The 16427-nt window shown below is 35.4% G+C and overlaps 1 protein-coding gene across 1 annotated transcript in view; it reads right to left on the bottom strand.

Annotated features, from left to right (window-relative positions):
* INVS (inversin) overlaps positions 1-16427 on the bottom strand; it is an 83908-nt gene that overhangs the window by 31394 nt on the left and 36087 nt on the right. The window contains exons 5-8 of the mRNA XM_005153424.4: positions 13718-13885; positions 7623-7803; positions 5449-5558; positions 1286-1457 (exon numbers count right to left, since the gene is read on the bottom strand). Of these exons, the coding sequence (XP_005153481.3) occupies positions 1286-1457; positions 5449-5558; positions 7623-7803; positions 13718-13885 (631 nt within the window). The remainder of the gene's footprint in view (positions 1-1285; positions 1458-5448; positions 5559-7622; positions 7804-13717; positions 13886-16427) is intronic.

Here is a 16427-nt window from a genome sequence, read left to right as displayed (position 1 = left end):
GAATTTTATGGTAACTGTACTTGGCTTTTGGTGTAAAGATCCACCATACTGAAGTAATATTCATACATACTATCTTTGAAATCCTGAACAACACAACCCTGACATCGTGTTTCTTTACCCTTTCTATGTTATTTGAAGTGTGGTCTGAAAAGAGAAAAGTCGTTAAACTTGTATCCTTGTTTTTTGGTTGGGGTAGATCTACGCTGCAAGTTCCCTAAATCTAAGCATGCACCTTAGGCTAGTTTGAGTGTGTGTCCAGCCAAAAGATAATGCTCAGTATACTTAAAACAAATGTAGCAAAATTTATATAAACAAACACTGAAATATACATTCTTATTCATGGGTGTGTGCTCTAGCAGCTTGGCTATTACCTTACTACTTATTATACCTCAGTATTTGTTTCTGCAGTTAATTTCTAAATTTGTGACCTGGCTGTGACTGGCATAGGGTGGTGGTTCATAACCTCAGAGTTTATCCTTGTAGCCCCCTACTATCAAACCCCTGCAATTTATGCCCAGTATATCCACATTCTTGTGTTTTTTATTCACATATCATCAGCACATTGTACAGCTCCCCTACTTTTACCTGTATTTCCAACACCGTTGCATACACTTCAACACTTGTCTCTGTCAGAACCATTACTCTATTTTTGTTTAAAGTACTACATAGGTACAATATTTCTACCAGAAATTCTTATAACTTTAATAAATTAAAGAAGATAAATTCATAGTTGCTACAGGAAGTTTTGAGTTTCATGACCTTGAATTCTGAAGTACTGTGCTGCATACCTATCTTTTCCTTAGAGCAGGTAATGGGATGATAAATTTGAGGGATATCAACTTTAATCTCGTCTGGACAACAGAAGTGCAATAGCTCGAATCTAATATAATGATACAACCTTTATAAATAACTATGGTATTTATGAATCTCATTACACTAATTTAGTCACTTCACTAGTTAGTTTTCAAGAAGGACTTTTTATACAATTATATTTAATTTTATTCTCCAAAATACCAGACAGCTCTTCCTTTCCAAGGATTGCAGGTCTAACTAAATAGCAGCATAGGAATAGATTTCTTCTTCTTGCTATGTTTCAAATTAACTGATTGATTTCTTTCCCACCAAAAAGCAAAGAAGTGACTTACACACATAATGAAACTAACGCAGAAATATTTTTAGGATGAAGGTAGAGATCCCGAAGAGATTAATACTGTTTCTAACAATGTTTCTTATTTGGTGGAAATCACATTAACCTAAAACATTCTGTTTCTGTAAAACATCTTACCTGTGCCAGCATATTTATCTGTCATATTGATATCAATATCCAACTTTAAAGTCAGCATAGTCCTAATGACATCATCACTGCCTTTGCCAGCTGCCCACATGAAGGATGTTCTTCCCTCAAGATCTGAGTCATCTTTTACAGAAGGATGTTTCAAAAATACTTCAACTGTTTCCTGAAAAGACATACTATTGAGATTAACAATAAAAGGAATCTGTAACAACAAGAAACTATTTTTCTCATTTAGCTGTTGATGAAGCAAATCAAAGCTTCATTTTTCCTTTTTATGCTTATACAAAGTAATAGCTCAACAGGAGCACTGTATTGTCTGCTATGCTGTTTTCCTAATCAGTGATATAATGCATGCTTAACTATGACTTTATTTCATACTTTTTCTCTTTAGTATCAGATACCATGTATTCATCATAAGGAAGTAAAAGAAACTGCAGTTGCTGCAAAGAAAGTAATGGGATAACTATTATCAGCTTATCAAAGCACTACTCTAATACTATGATGCTAAAATAATGATTCTCCTGAAACATTCTTTTGCTCTGGTTCTAAATATGACTGCACATACAAATATTTTTGTTTGCTAAGCTAAATAATAATAATAATAATAATAATAATAATAATAATAATAATAATAATAATAATAAATGTACCTTGAAGGCAACAGAGCTATATTTCCTAATACTTAATAATATCAACAGATTACAAATTGTTGAAATATCAAAATAATTTTTAAATGTTCTCTTTTAAAGAAAATCTTTACATCAGAGTCCAGGTTTTCCACTATAACTGTTACACTAAAATATCTAAAATTTAAATCAAGGCAAAATAATTATTTCTTCAAATGCTGTGCTCAGATGAAGCTCTTAGTCCACTTGTTTAACCTGCTGCTAAATTCTTAGTAAGCTACACAGAAAGGGAAAGGAGAGGAAATCACAACTGATAGAAAAAGAATTAGGGGAAAATTTTCCCTTTTCTATCTAATGCCTTACAAAGGCTGTGTAGTTAACAGCTGGTAAACATCTCTTAAGAGCCACTGATAGGTTTGCCAACAAAAGCTGAGAAAAAGTGGGTTTCATTGTTTTATTTTTCTGGTTTAGTATAAACATTATTTTATCCTTTTCCTTGTGTGACCCAAAAATAGCTCTAACACTGCTCTGGATAGGATGTGAACTCCTTGGCTCTAAGGAATCAAATCCTTGTAATCATAAAGGTGTTTAAATGTCCAAGTCCTACTGATTAGTTTGGATTTTTATTTTAACTCCTATTTTTATTTCATCCCTCAAAAGAAACAGGAAATTTCTCCCTTATGTCAATGTAATCTAAGATACTAACAGCTTCATTAATTTGGGTCTACAGTCTGAATTATCTAATAGTTTCGTCTTAACTACCCGTTTACTGTAAAAAGGTCCAGCCAGAAATAATGAGGAATGGAAGCGTTAAGCCTTCCAAACAAACCAGCATGTGTATATAGCTTTGTGTACTCACACTGACCATCACTATCCCTCAGACACAAATGGCTACTCATTAGGCCAGCAACTCAGCACCCTACCACTACTCTGCACTGCTTGAAATGCTGCAAGTGAAAAGATGCATGAAGACTGGACCTTTTCAATACTAAGGTACACATCCTAAAAACATAAATAAGTAATTTTATTTTTCCACTAAGATTTAGCAAGATTTCTTTTAATCGCTCCTTCTTTCTAGAGTTTTTAATGGGAGAAAGTGGAAGAAAATTCCATGGTGAGTTATTTTCAAAATAAAGCTATAACAATTTGAAAACAAAATTAAAATATATTAGAACAGGATGATTAAGAAATCTAAAACCAGAAGTATTAATCAGTTTAATTCTACATGTATCCTGTCATGAAAAAATACATGTATTTTATTTCTATTAAATAACTGGAGAAAACAAAACCAATAAAGCTGAAAAACAACAGTAAAGGAGAGAAGTAAAGGTGGATCATTTCATTTCATTCAGCCTGAAAAATACTATTCCTTAAGTAATCTGGGATAAGTTAGTCTTGGTGAACAAGTTCCTCACATAATTCAAGTGCTGGCTAAGTCTCCTCAGTCTTTAAACAGCTAAAATGTCATATTAGAGTTAAGCAAACCACAGAAAAAAACATAGCAAAGATATCAAGAAAAAAATGAAAGCAAAGCAAGTATTCATAATAAACAAAAAAGAACAACTTTCTTTTTCTTGTTAGGGACTAAGAAACATCACATTTTAACTGAGAAACTGCCTATGCAGACTTGGGCAGACTGAAGAGAACAGCTGGACTCTCAAACAATAAATATATAAATGCTACTGCCAAAACAAACATGGATGTATCTCCACTCCGTTGTTTGACTATGTACATGGAATACAGTGGTAGGAATTACTTAAGAATTTGTATGTAACTGAGAAAAAAAAAAGCAAACAGTGATGCTGAGAAATAATCAGAGCAGTAAGAAAAGAGAGCAGCTTTAGACATAATTTGAGCACGCATAAACAGGGGCTTTTGGATACATCACCAGCTAAAAAAAGCTTGCACATGCGAATGGGACTCTCCTGCCTTGTTCTTCGTGAAAGATGGGAAACACTATGTTCAAAGTTCACAAGATTATAAAGAATGCCTGATTCCACCACCTACTCTATTTCCCCACAAAATCCTAAATGATATCATAGTTTGGTTGGCTGGTAGGATCAAAAGGCAGTAACATAATGAAGATGTTTCATACAACTGAATCAAGCCCAGAGAAAGAAAGCCAGTATGAAAGATCATTTTTTAGGAATGTAACAATATAGAAAAAAAAAGCATGTGGAGATAATCACCAGATTTTAAATAAAAACATTCTGTCTTTCCCATGAGTCTGACTCAAACTAGAAAGAAGGGCTTTTAAAAATCAGAATTTTAGGCATGTGTGTCAGACTGAAACTGTGCATACCACATAATGGAAAATAATCAGCATCAGTTGAAAAAATCCCTAAAAAAGTGTAAATTATATACAGAGAAATGCTCCAATAAAAGTCTCAATTTAAAAATTATTTGTTTGATCTTTCTAAGACAACTTCTGAAAAATCCCCATTAAAACTCCAAAACTTACTCTCACAAGGAAAGAGAAGTTGACAGCTGTGGTATTAATATATATTGGTCAGTTTTCTCTTTCAATAGCACTTCTGGATTTGTTCACTTGAATGATTCCAAGGGCACCGAAATATTACTTGTCTTATGGAAATTAACACGTGGGTATGCAAGAAAGATCCAAATCAGTATTCCTGTTAAGAAAATGCTGCAATATGTGCACAGCTACATATATGTCCATATGTCCATAGCTACATTAATCAGGCACTAAACAACCCTTTTTGTAAAGGGTTATGAATAACAAAACTTAGATGCAAGTCCTCAGCTTACTATGCATAGCATAATTCAACTATGAGACACAGAGCAACATGAAAAAAGCCTTTGTAAGTTTGCAGTGCTTGAGAACTACTCCTTTAATAGCATCTATGACCAGCAATCATTAAACTGGTGAGTTTTATACTTAGCTTTACTATATCAGACCTTGCTTTGGAAAAAAAATGGCAATTCTAGGAAAACATAAGAATTTAGGCTGAGAAACCAATTTTCTTTGTTGTCTGACTTTTAAAATATTAGAAACTTAAAAAAGCCCTTTTCAAAATATAGTGTTCATGGAGAACTGTGACAATAGGTACTCTGCTTTGGGAGACAACGGTCCATTCATTATAGCAAATATTCATAAGTTAATCACTTTGAAGACCAGACTGGTTTGACTGGTACTGAAGCAGCTGTGCAATTCCCCATACAGGTGATCTTACTCTAGATACTTACAGATTTTGCTATAATGAGCCTTAAAAAGTGAAAGCATTGTAAAACAGTAGGTGCCATTCTGCTTTCTACTGAAGTACCTAAATGATTATTGTGTGTTTTGGGTTAGACCAAAGGGTCTTTCTTTTTACAGCAATTGAGGTTTCTAAAATGTGGTTTCAATACTTTGAAATTAACCACATTTATATCACATAACATAGGAAATCTCTGAATCAAATTTGTGCAGACAACACTTTTTTTATAGGAAACAACTCCAACAGTTTGCTACCCTGCAAGTATTTCAGTGAAATATATTTACTTCACATTGGGGTATGTGATACTTACAGCAAAGTTGCTCTGTGCTGCATAATGTAGGGGTGTTGCACCTTGACTATCAGATGGGATAGTTCCAAACTTATTTCTTTCTAATAAGAGATGGACAATCTGTGCATGACCTGAAATAATATAACAAAACCACATAGGTATTGAATCCTGAAATTAAACACTTCCCTATTAAAAGAAAAACAAAACATAAACCAACAACAACCACAAACAACAACAAAAAAAACCCCAAAAGAAAATGAACAGACTTTGAGGTCTAGGTAGAGCACCCAGTATCTAACCTAAAAACAGAACCCTGAAAATTAATCATGATCTACTGATCAGAAGTTCCCCATGGGCTTTGCCACCTAGAGACCTCGTCAAGTTCACAAAGGACTCTAGAGGTCTTGGCACACCTTCCCCTGTTATTCCACATTGATTAGACAATCCATTTTTCCAACAGACAAAACTTGTCTCTGAAATACAATCAATTAAAAAAAAACACAGTAAATTTTGCTTCTTGGACTGAACCAAGTAATAATGACTATTTCTTTGGAAGAACGATCCTGTGACACTTGAAATGTTTCACCATTTCTCTGTAAAAATTCAATGTGCCTCCTTGAATGCAAATGCAAATCTGAGCACACTCTTTTTTTTTTCCTTTAAATAAACATAATCAAACTACATGGACATTGTCACCAGAGTTACAGTAACTTGCTCCAGTGAGCAATTTGATTCTTTATTGATGTTCTTTGTCTACAGAGTCCCAAAAGGGTCATGGGGATGAAGCCTGTTAAAATAGAAAAGAAAGTGTTTGAAGATTCTTTCTTTTTATCCATGGTGGTACATGGTGGTTATTTCTTTTCCTCCTGCACACAGGAGAATGGAAAATAGAACATTAATTTTCCAAATAATTTTATTTTTGTGCCTGTCATTTTGAGTTGCATTTCCCTGTACTTAGATTATTTATATTTTATCAGGGTTTTACCTGTTTTGCACAGATGCAGTTTTGTAACCTGTAAAACCCAACCATGCAAGATTCACATATGTAATTTACACAGCCTCTAAGTCTCTGGATAGTAATATGAATCTTTCAGATAAAAAGAATATAAACAGAAGTTCTGGTATTTTTTTCATGCACTCCAATGGGATGTGCATACTCCACTTCAGACACCAATGCTCTGAAGTACCAGCTGTTTTGTTTTACTACCTAAGAATAAAGACACACATGCAAGAACATCTCAGTATGCTCTAATTGCTTGAAAATCATAAGCATATATAGCCTACGGAAGTAACGTACTTTACAATGCTTTGGAGAATCTGAAGCTAAAAAAACCCCAGTCAACACACAAACTTCTAATTGAGGGCCAGCAGAAACTATTATTGTACTAAGAGATTGCTAGCATAATGCCAGGCTGGAATTAAGTAGAAAACAGACAGAAAGATTAAACATCACAGTCAATTAATTATAAATTATACAAACACCTGCTGGGTGGAGACTGGATTAAGAGAAGCCCTGAGGAGAATGACTTGGGGGTGTTGGTTGACAGGCTCAATGCGAGTCAGTAGTGTACACTTGCAGCCCAGAAAGCCAACTGTGTGCTGGGCTGCAACAAAAGGAGTGTGGCCAGCAGGTTGAGGGAGGTGATTCTTCCCCTGTAAATCCACACTCAAGAGACTCCACTGGGAGTCATTGTAAGTACATGGAACTGCTAGACTGAGTCCAGAGGAGAGCCATGAAGATAGTCAGAGGGCTGGAGCACCTCTCCTGTGAGGACAAGTTGAAAGAGTTGGGCTTTTCAGCCTTGAGAAGAGAAGGCCCAGGGGAGACCTTAGAGCAGCCCTTCAGTACCTAAAGAAGGCTGACAAGAAAGCTGGGGAGGGACTTTTTACAAGGTCATGTAGTAATAGGACAAGGGAGAGTAACTTTTAACTGAACAAGGGTAGATTAAGGTTAGATATTAAGGAAGAAATTTTTCACTGTATGAGTGGTGAGGCACTGGCATAGGTTGCCCAGAGAAGTTGTGGCTGTGCTATCCCTGGCAGTGTTCAAGGCCAGGCTGGATGGTGCTTTGAGCAACCCGATCTAGTGGAACATGTTCCTGACCATGGCAGGGGTTTAGAACTACATGATCTTTAAGGTCCCTTCCAACCAAAACCATTCTGTGATACTATAACTTTAGCACTGTCCCGTTTACCAAGTAAAGCTGCCCAGTGAAGGGGAGTTCGAAACAAGTTGTCATAAGATGTCACATTGCAGCCTTCGTAAGAGGTCAGGACATCAACAACCGCTACATTCCCATCAGCAACAGCAAAATGAAGAGGAGTTCGTCCTTCATAATCTTGCCAGTTAAGCAGAGATTCTGTAGGTGCAGCTTCCTTTAAAAAAAAAGAAAAAAGTTGAAGAAAAAACTATATACTCTTTTACGGGGGGGTTTTTCGTGTGTGTGTGTCTTATAATAAAGAGACAAACTGTCCTTGTTTGGTACAATATAGCTCTACAACCAAAGACTTTTGTCACAGTACAGGCTATTTTCAAGTATTTCTTATAAATTTGTTTTATACTTAATTACTGCACAGACCAAATTTTCAGTACATACCCTGTAGTTTTATCTCTGTTGTGCAAGTGGCTCCTTGCACAGATCTTTAAAAGATTAATTCAGACTCTTGTGGAAATAATCAGATCTTCTTAATTGATTTTCTAAGTTGAACACAGCACATATATCTTCATATTTTTTTCTCCTAGGGTACTCCTCTTTTTGGACAAGTTCATCTTACGGCTTTCGTAATACTTTTCTAGTATTTTAAAACCATGTAACTATCAGCATTTCTAAAGGATTTGTCAGTGCCTCTAACTGACAGAAGTAAGTTAGGGAGCACTTCTAATGAATGCATCTACTTATAATGGGCTTAATTCTGAATATAAAAACCTTTTATAGTATTGTGATTAGTCATTTGATCACATAACATAGTCATTAACAGATATAACTTGAGATTTAATCACATTTTCTTAAAAAGCTAAATTATTTTCATATAGGCTCCTAGCTATATAGTTTCATATTATGATAATTTCCTGTCTCATCAACTTTTTTCTAGACAGATTTCTCTTCATGTCTTTCTCTGGCAAAAGAACACATACCAATAAAAGAATATCATCTTAGCATTGCAGAGATCTTCAAATGGCAAATATCATAAAGGCATAAAGACCCATGAAATACAAACTTTAAATTTCACTTTCCTGAAAAAAGAGATGCATCTAAAAATATGGTAAACAATAAAACAATAGAAACTCAGAATGCAGGACACCAAACATCTAGAGCAGAAGCAGAATATCAAAACAAGAGCTTACATAAACTATAGGGAGTTGTAGGAACCCTGTGCAATAATTTAGTTGTAGGAACCCTGTGCAAAAGAAAAAAGGAATGTAGTCCTGAGATACTTAACTTCTAAAACTAGAGTGAATTCTAAAACATGAAAACTGACAAGAATCCTCCTGAAAATACAGAGCCACACTGCATCTTAAAATATACTTATGAGAGAAGACAAAGATTGTAATCAGTGCACCCTGTTAACAGTTAAAGCAAGTTCCTGATCCCTTTCTCACTAAACTTACTGCAATTTTGACTTTCACGAGGTACATATATAGGCCATAAAATCACCTGTATTTGCATTATTTGAAATGCAGTAACTATTACATAGAAAACAAACATCTGACATTGAGAACGATAAATGAAGAAGCAGAAAGCCAGGAAATTCCAGAGTTATGGTTTCTATACAAATATTAATTGGCCAGGGTTGTACATTCTGTATGTTCTATTTAATAGATAAAAATATAAATACATTTAACTGTATTTCCTAAGTACAATATGGCTAAATTAATACTGCAGTAGTAACTTCAATCTGCAACATCCTGCATCATTGTTCCTCATTGTTTTTCTAATAGTGTCAACTTAAACTTCTAATATTTGATTAATGTAAGTTTTCTAAACTTACATTATGCACATACTTTGCATACTGTATGCAAATGCTAATTAAATTGCCTCATGTATAAAAAAAAAGTGCATCAATTTTAGATTTTAGTAGCTAGCTATGTTTTGCTGGAGAAAAAATTAATATACTTGAAACATACTATAAGTCATTACTATATCTATCTAGCCAATAGTACAACAGATAATCTATTAAAAACAGAAAAAAAACAATAAATGTGAATCTTTTTACTATAGCTGCAAAGTTAACATTGTTACATGCACAAAACACAATAATCAAAGCATGAAGAACACGTCTTTGAACAAGCATTCAAAAGCATTTATCTGAGCCATTACAGTGAAAAGTTCTGTCTTCCCTAGCTTTAATAATTCTCAAGAGAAAGCTGATAGGATGCTTACTCCATGTTTCCAAAGAGCTCAGCAGGGGGAGTAAAGAGCCGGCTACAAAAATTCGGAATGGATCTTTATGAGAATTACTTTTTCAGAATGACTAAAAATGAATGATGATATGCACAGAAGTTATTACTGAAATTCTAACTCCACCACTGAAAAATCTGTTTGAAAAAAATGCACAAACAAGGAAATAAATACTTCTTCACCTGCAATTTATAGATGTAATCCGGACAGGTAATTTTATTAAAAGCACAACAACGTATTAAACATATGATTCCTAAAACTCCTGTCTCAAAGACACTGATGTTGCCCAGAACACCTCCTCATAACCAAAAACTGTTATTTTCGCAAAATGATAAAGAATCTTTTAATGACAAAGCTACTACTCATATTCTTGTGTAAAATTTTCTAAACCTTTTTTTTGCCTATTCAAGAGCATGATTCCTTTAGATTTTAAGTGGTTTTGGTGTCTAAGTAGCTGTAATTAAACTGTCATACTATATTAATACATTAAGCACAATACACAGAAGAAAGAATCTACACATTTTTTCTGTGGTAACTAGAACAATAGAATTGTAGGCAATATGGAAAGTGTTGTATAAATAAATGTCATGTCTCTTACCATGAAGAATAAATAAAGAGAAGAGATACAAAATAGAGAGTACTAAGCAGTTGCTTCCATCATATTAATGGAACCTTATTCTGTTCTTTTCTCCTTACATCTTCCCAACGTTTTCATGTAACCAAGCACTGCTGAATCTGGAAAGGTGGAAAAGGAAGTTGACCATGAGAGGTTCTCCAGATGAGAGTTTCCCTCTACTTCATATGTTTATTCTCCAAATATGTCATGAGTTCCATTTTTGCTGTATTTCATGGATTTCAATATTAGATACAATAAATTTGTGTGTGACTGCAAATGCAACCTATTTGTTCAACATTCAGCTGAGCTCTTTTCATTATTATTTTGGCAATTCCAATGGGCTAACAAACATCAAACAGAAAGAGGACCCATAATATTATGAATTTATGAATAGGAGACAACAAATGGACACATCCAGATGGCAAAGCATGGAAAAACAAGAGTATTTTCCAGTATCATAGCCTGTGGTCTTAATAAAACCAGCAGCTTAACTGTTGTCAAGTTTTTGTAAAGCAGCACCAGAAAATTCTCAGTAGGACATTAGAGAAAAATAATTTTGTGGGCAATTCTTTCAGAGTTTTAAACATAACATGAGAGAAACAACAGCAGTGTTGTTTTTTGTAACTTAGCAGGCAACAGAGGTTGCCAATGCAGACTGACCTGAGGTAGATTATTCACATCTCACTGCTATCTGAGTGTGCTGCTTATAGCACTTTATCATGAAAGCAGAAACAAATGGTTTGTGTTGGAGGTGATTAAAAAAAATGGAGAACCAACAGTGGCACAGAGATTTAGGCAAAGGCACTGCTATCACTACTGGACAATATTCTCATGAACTTAGAAATGCAGTTATGTGAGTTAAGATACAAAAAGACCGAAATCTTAACCATATGGGTATGTACATTAGAAATACCATACAGAAAGCATGTGAAAAGCTATAAAGTTAGCCTGGATGTGAAGATCTAAAGAGGAATGAGAATAAAAGATGATACTTGGGCAACAAATCTGGAACTGAGTAATATGGCATAAAAAAGTAGCTATGAAAGGAGGGGAAGATTGTGAACTCTGCTAGGTAGATACCTATCAAGACAAGAAAAACACTTTGGTTTGGAGAGAAGACACAATCTTACTGAAGGATTAAACTCAGAGGCATCATCACCACCACCAAAAGGTATATCTATACTCAACTACAGACCGATAATGTTTCTGTATCATCATCTTTTACGGCATATTTTGTAAGCTAAATTGCTTTTTCATTTAAACTCACTATTATCTCATTCCATCAATAAGCATATGTAGGTGTAATTATTTGGAATATAATTTGGAATATATAAATTTAGTTGATGCATGAAAAAGCCTAGATGTAATAAAGAATACACTCTTAACTGTCAGATTAAAAAAACAATATCAAAAAACAAACAAAAAACTGGACACGATCATGATCCTGTGTTATCCAAACAGAATCTTCAAGAACACCCTCAGTAAAGAGACATATTTTTGACCTTCTTAGTGCATGGCTGAGATGGAGTTAATTTTCTTTGCAGCAGCAGGTATGGTGCTGGACTCTCTATTTGTGATTACAACTGTTGATAAGACATCCATTATATTGGCTGTCACTGAATAGAGCTTGCACAGCATCAAGGATTTCTCTTTCTCATGCACTGCCCTGTCCTGCTCCCCTGCTCCCACCAGCAAGTAGGTTGGGAGTGGGTGAGAGACTGGGAGGGAACACAGCTATGACAGATGATCAAAACTGACCCAAGCAATTTTCCGTACCATATAACATCATGCTCATAAGACAAAATCTCTGGGGGATGCTCATGGCTACACTGTTTGTCTTTCCAAACAACAATTAAGTGTGCTGAAGCTCTTTATCCACTCTCTTGGGAGTGGCTAACATCTGTCTGCTGATGGAAAGTAGTGAATAAATTCCTTTTCTTGCACACAGTTTTTACTTTGCAAACTAAACTTTCATTATGTTCATACACAAGTCTTCTTGCCTTCCTTCTATTTTCTTCCAGTTTTGCAAGAGGGGAGTGAGTGGCTGTGCAGAAGTTACACTGTTGGCTGGGGCCAACCAACCACAACTTTTAAAACCATTTACCTTGACTATGTAACATTTGAAAAAGTCTGTATTTGAATACTGCAATCCTTACCTACTTTTCAGCAAATTTATTTCTCTAGTGTGGCAGAAAAGTACATGATATACACAAACTGAAACTTTGTGACAAAATTTTGTTTGTGACAAATTATTTCACAACTGCATCCAAATTGCAAATACCTTGAATAAACAGATGTAGTAAAAAAAATTGCATTAATTTAACACTGGAAACTTCTCAAAAAGTATTTTCATACTACTAAAAAGGTATCAGTAACTGTAAAATTATCAGTGTGATTTGGAGAAAAGCAAAGCAGATATTCATACGCCACACAAGTTCACAACTTGCAAGCTAATCAGGCAAACTGATGTGTAAGTCATTGTAGTTGGCTTACAATCAATATCTGCCTAGTTCTGAAATACCTTTGAAAGACAAAGCTATAGAGAGATCGTTGTAACATGGGAGAAAAATTCAATTGAAACTTCTGCATCTTTTCATGTTAGTGAAGTTCAGAGATTTCCAAAGAATAAAAATCAACTTAAAGATCAAGCTGAACACATGATTTCATTATAACTGTCAGTGTAGAAAATGAAACTGAAATACTGAAGAAAGAGAAAATATGCGATCAAGAAAAGAATATTAAAGCTGTACACAAAAATATTTGGAAAGTCTCTCAATAAACTGATCATAGGCAGACTGGTAATGGAGCAAATACTTCCCAGAATTCTGACTTGAAGGACCAAACAAGACTTTTCAGTGCAGTTAACTAGAAATAAACTTTCAAATGATGAAGACACACAAGAAAGAAATCAGCGTGCAAGATGCAACTAAGATGAGTAATACAACTGGCCATTTTAACTAGAACTTGCAATCCCTTCCTCCATTCCTTATCCCCAAAATGAAGTTACATCAAACTAATTAAGAGAGTATATATATATAGTCCATAAATTAGAGCAAAGGTATTCACCCACAGGATTCAAAAGAAACTCCTCTCAAGACAGCAAGAATATTTAAGATGATTTCTTAGAAAATTCTGAATATTAGGAAAAGCAAATGACTTCATTCTCAAGGAATCATTAGACTAAAATAAGAAATTTCAAGAGAAAAAAATAAGACTTCTATCAGAGTAAAGTAATAAATACAGAAAGTGTTACGTATATAATAGGCTTTCTTACCAGAATACACTTCACTGTGTGAATTGCACTAGGGTCCTTGTTGTTGGCTGCCCAGTGAAGAGGGATTTTTCCTTCAATATCAGGGATTCCAATATTTGAATCATGTTTTATGAGAAGTTTCACATGCTCTGGGTTATTGTAGTAGGCACTCCAATGCAGTGCAGTTTGCTGGAACACAATATTCACATGTTTTACAAACATGCTGAAAAATTAGTATAACATGAAAGTTAAAGTTGGTTAGAACCTGAAATATGATTTAATTATATTTTTACAGAATGAAAGAGATCACCTAGTCCAACTCCTCTGCTCAAAGCAGGGTCAACTAGAACAGGTTGATCAGGATAATGTCCAGTCAGGCTTCTAGCTATCTTCACAGACTCCACAACCCCTCTGGATAACCTGTTCCAGTGTTTGACCTCCCTCACAGTAAAAAAAAAATTTCTCAGGTTTAAACAGAATTTATTCTATTTTAACCTGTACCCTCTTGTCTTTCACTGGAGACCATTTAGAAGAGTGCCTCCATCTTCTTTACTGCCTCCCATTATGAACATTGGTAAGATCACCCCTTCTGAGGTTAACCCTTTGCAGGTCTCTCTTCAATTCCTGACTACTAGTGGCTTTTTATGGGCATTATCAATGTTCATAATTACGTGAATAAACAAATGCGTGGGGTTCTTTTAAACAGCAAAATGTTGGTACATTAACAAGCATTTCACTTATCAGGCCCATCTATCCCAACTGCCAAGTAACAGGGTGTTGTAAGATACAGAATGAATTCTATTTCCCACCTCTCTTCTCCCCTAACCCCTACAAATTATTTTGATTTGAAAACAGAAAATAACTGCTGTAGAACATCTGTGTACAAACCTACAATACCCTGGATTAACATCCTTGAACAGTGAGATAGAACGTATGAGTTCACAATGGTATCCCTAACATCTCCGTAAAGGAAGAAGGCAAAAAAGAGCCCATTTTTTGTGTTTGTTGCTTTAAGCTGTTAGTTTAGTACCATGGTGAGATAATATGATAGCACAACCTTTTTGTCTACTTGGTAGTTTTTTGAAAAAGAGCTCATTCGAAGACATGACTGCAGGGGCTTCAAGGAAAGGTCTGATAGCTGACACCACATACAACAACATACAGCCTAGCACTATAAAGCATGTTCAAACCATCACAGCCTGTCAGGATTTGAACTGAAAAAAACTTCCAGCAGTAGAAATTTGCAGTATGTTAACAAATGCTATTTCTTAAGCAGAGCTAATCAGTATTCCTAGAAACTAACAGTTGCAGTGAAAACAAAAACTTCTGATTACTTGGTTTACTGGCTTCTCTCACCTACATCTGCTTTTCAGCCAGTTCCCTACATGAAAGTGAAAGACCATTCTCGCGTTCAGGAATTACATTTGCCAATCTTGATGTGCAAGTTGCAGTTAGGGAAACTAACAAACTTTGTGCCCAACAGGGTCAAACTTGTTGGCCTCTGTCCCTGAGACTGCCTTTAATCAGCCTGAATTCCATCTTTGCTACTGTGACTACTCGTGACACAAAATGGAATAAAAGTGCTCTGCATTTTGTGGGAAATCTGGCAATGCTTTAATACTGCCTTGGAAATCTGCTAAACAACAGGCAAGGTTCCTAAAAGGTTTTGGCTGGTTTCCATTTACCTTTGTCAATTAATTAACATGGTCAGGAAGTCAGCATGACCTCTCCAGAATGACTGTTGTAATTATAGCCAGGGTTTCCATGATACATGTTAGAATATCCTGGAAGGCAAACAGCTGAGTGCTAGGCCACAGGCTGGTTCAACTCCATTGTCCAGAGAGGACAGAAGATTCATTTGTTGGGAGCTGGGCTTGCAGCTGTCTTATCCTGCTTCCTAGATGATAAAATCAAATAAGGATTTCAGAGTTTAAGCAGTTACATCACTAGGAAGTCCAGTCTCCTTCTCTTACTATGACCTCTTGTGGTAGAATGGAAACCCAACACCAGCCTTGCCAAGCTGGTACACTGGTTATCAGCAGTTCCAAATACACTTCATCAAGACACTATTGTTTGAATCAGTGACAGGTTAGAGGCTGGTGGGGAGAGTTTTTGCACCAGCTCCAAGATCACTTATAAACTTCAAGAAAGAGACCTACCTGCCCAACCCCTAAAAAGCCTCCAGCAGCAGTAACAGTTCCAGTTCTACTTCACACCATGCCTACTTTGTCAGTGGTAGTTACATAACTGCTTTTTGGTTTTCCTTTTGCTATCCACATTCAGTGTCTCACAATTTGTTACCATATCCTTGCAGAAAAAAATTTGGCTTAGAGAACATTTCTATCTCTGGGATCTTTGAAAGAAGTCTCTTTCAGATTTCAGGATACACAAACTGCTCAAGCAGACAAAATTTAAACCACATATTCCCATATTAACAGGTCTGCAATAATTACTAAAGATGTGTCTACTAAGGGCAATGCAATCATCTCCCAGACAGGACACACATTAAGCATGCCATCAAGAGGGATGAATCTGTTAAGTTCAAAACACATGTGGAAACACGAGAAATGCTTTACCTAGAATGTCAGTCTGGACTGCCTGAAAATCCTATGTCTCGTTATACTCTACTATTAATGTTAACGTATCAGTTTTAAAGCAAGCATTGCTAAGCACTCAAACTTAAGAACCACCCTAATTTGAGCACCTAAAAAAGAATACAATCACTATATGC

Source organism: Melopsittacus undulatus, chromosome 1 (assembly GCF_012275295.1).
Source record: "Melopsittacus undulatus isolate bMelUnd1 chromosome 1, bMelUnd1.mat.Z, whole genome shotgun sequence".
Lineage (NCBI taxonomy): Eukaryota > Metazoa > Chordata > Aves > Psittaciformes > Psittaculidae > Melopsittacus > Melopsittacus undulatus.
The sequence above is the reverse complement of the archived record's forward strand: the minus strand, read 5'-3'. Positions and strand labels throughout refer to the sequence as shown.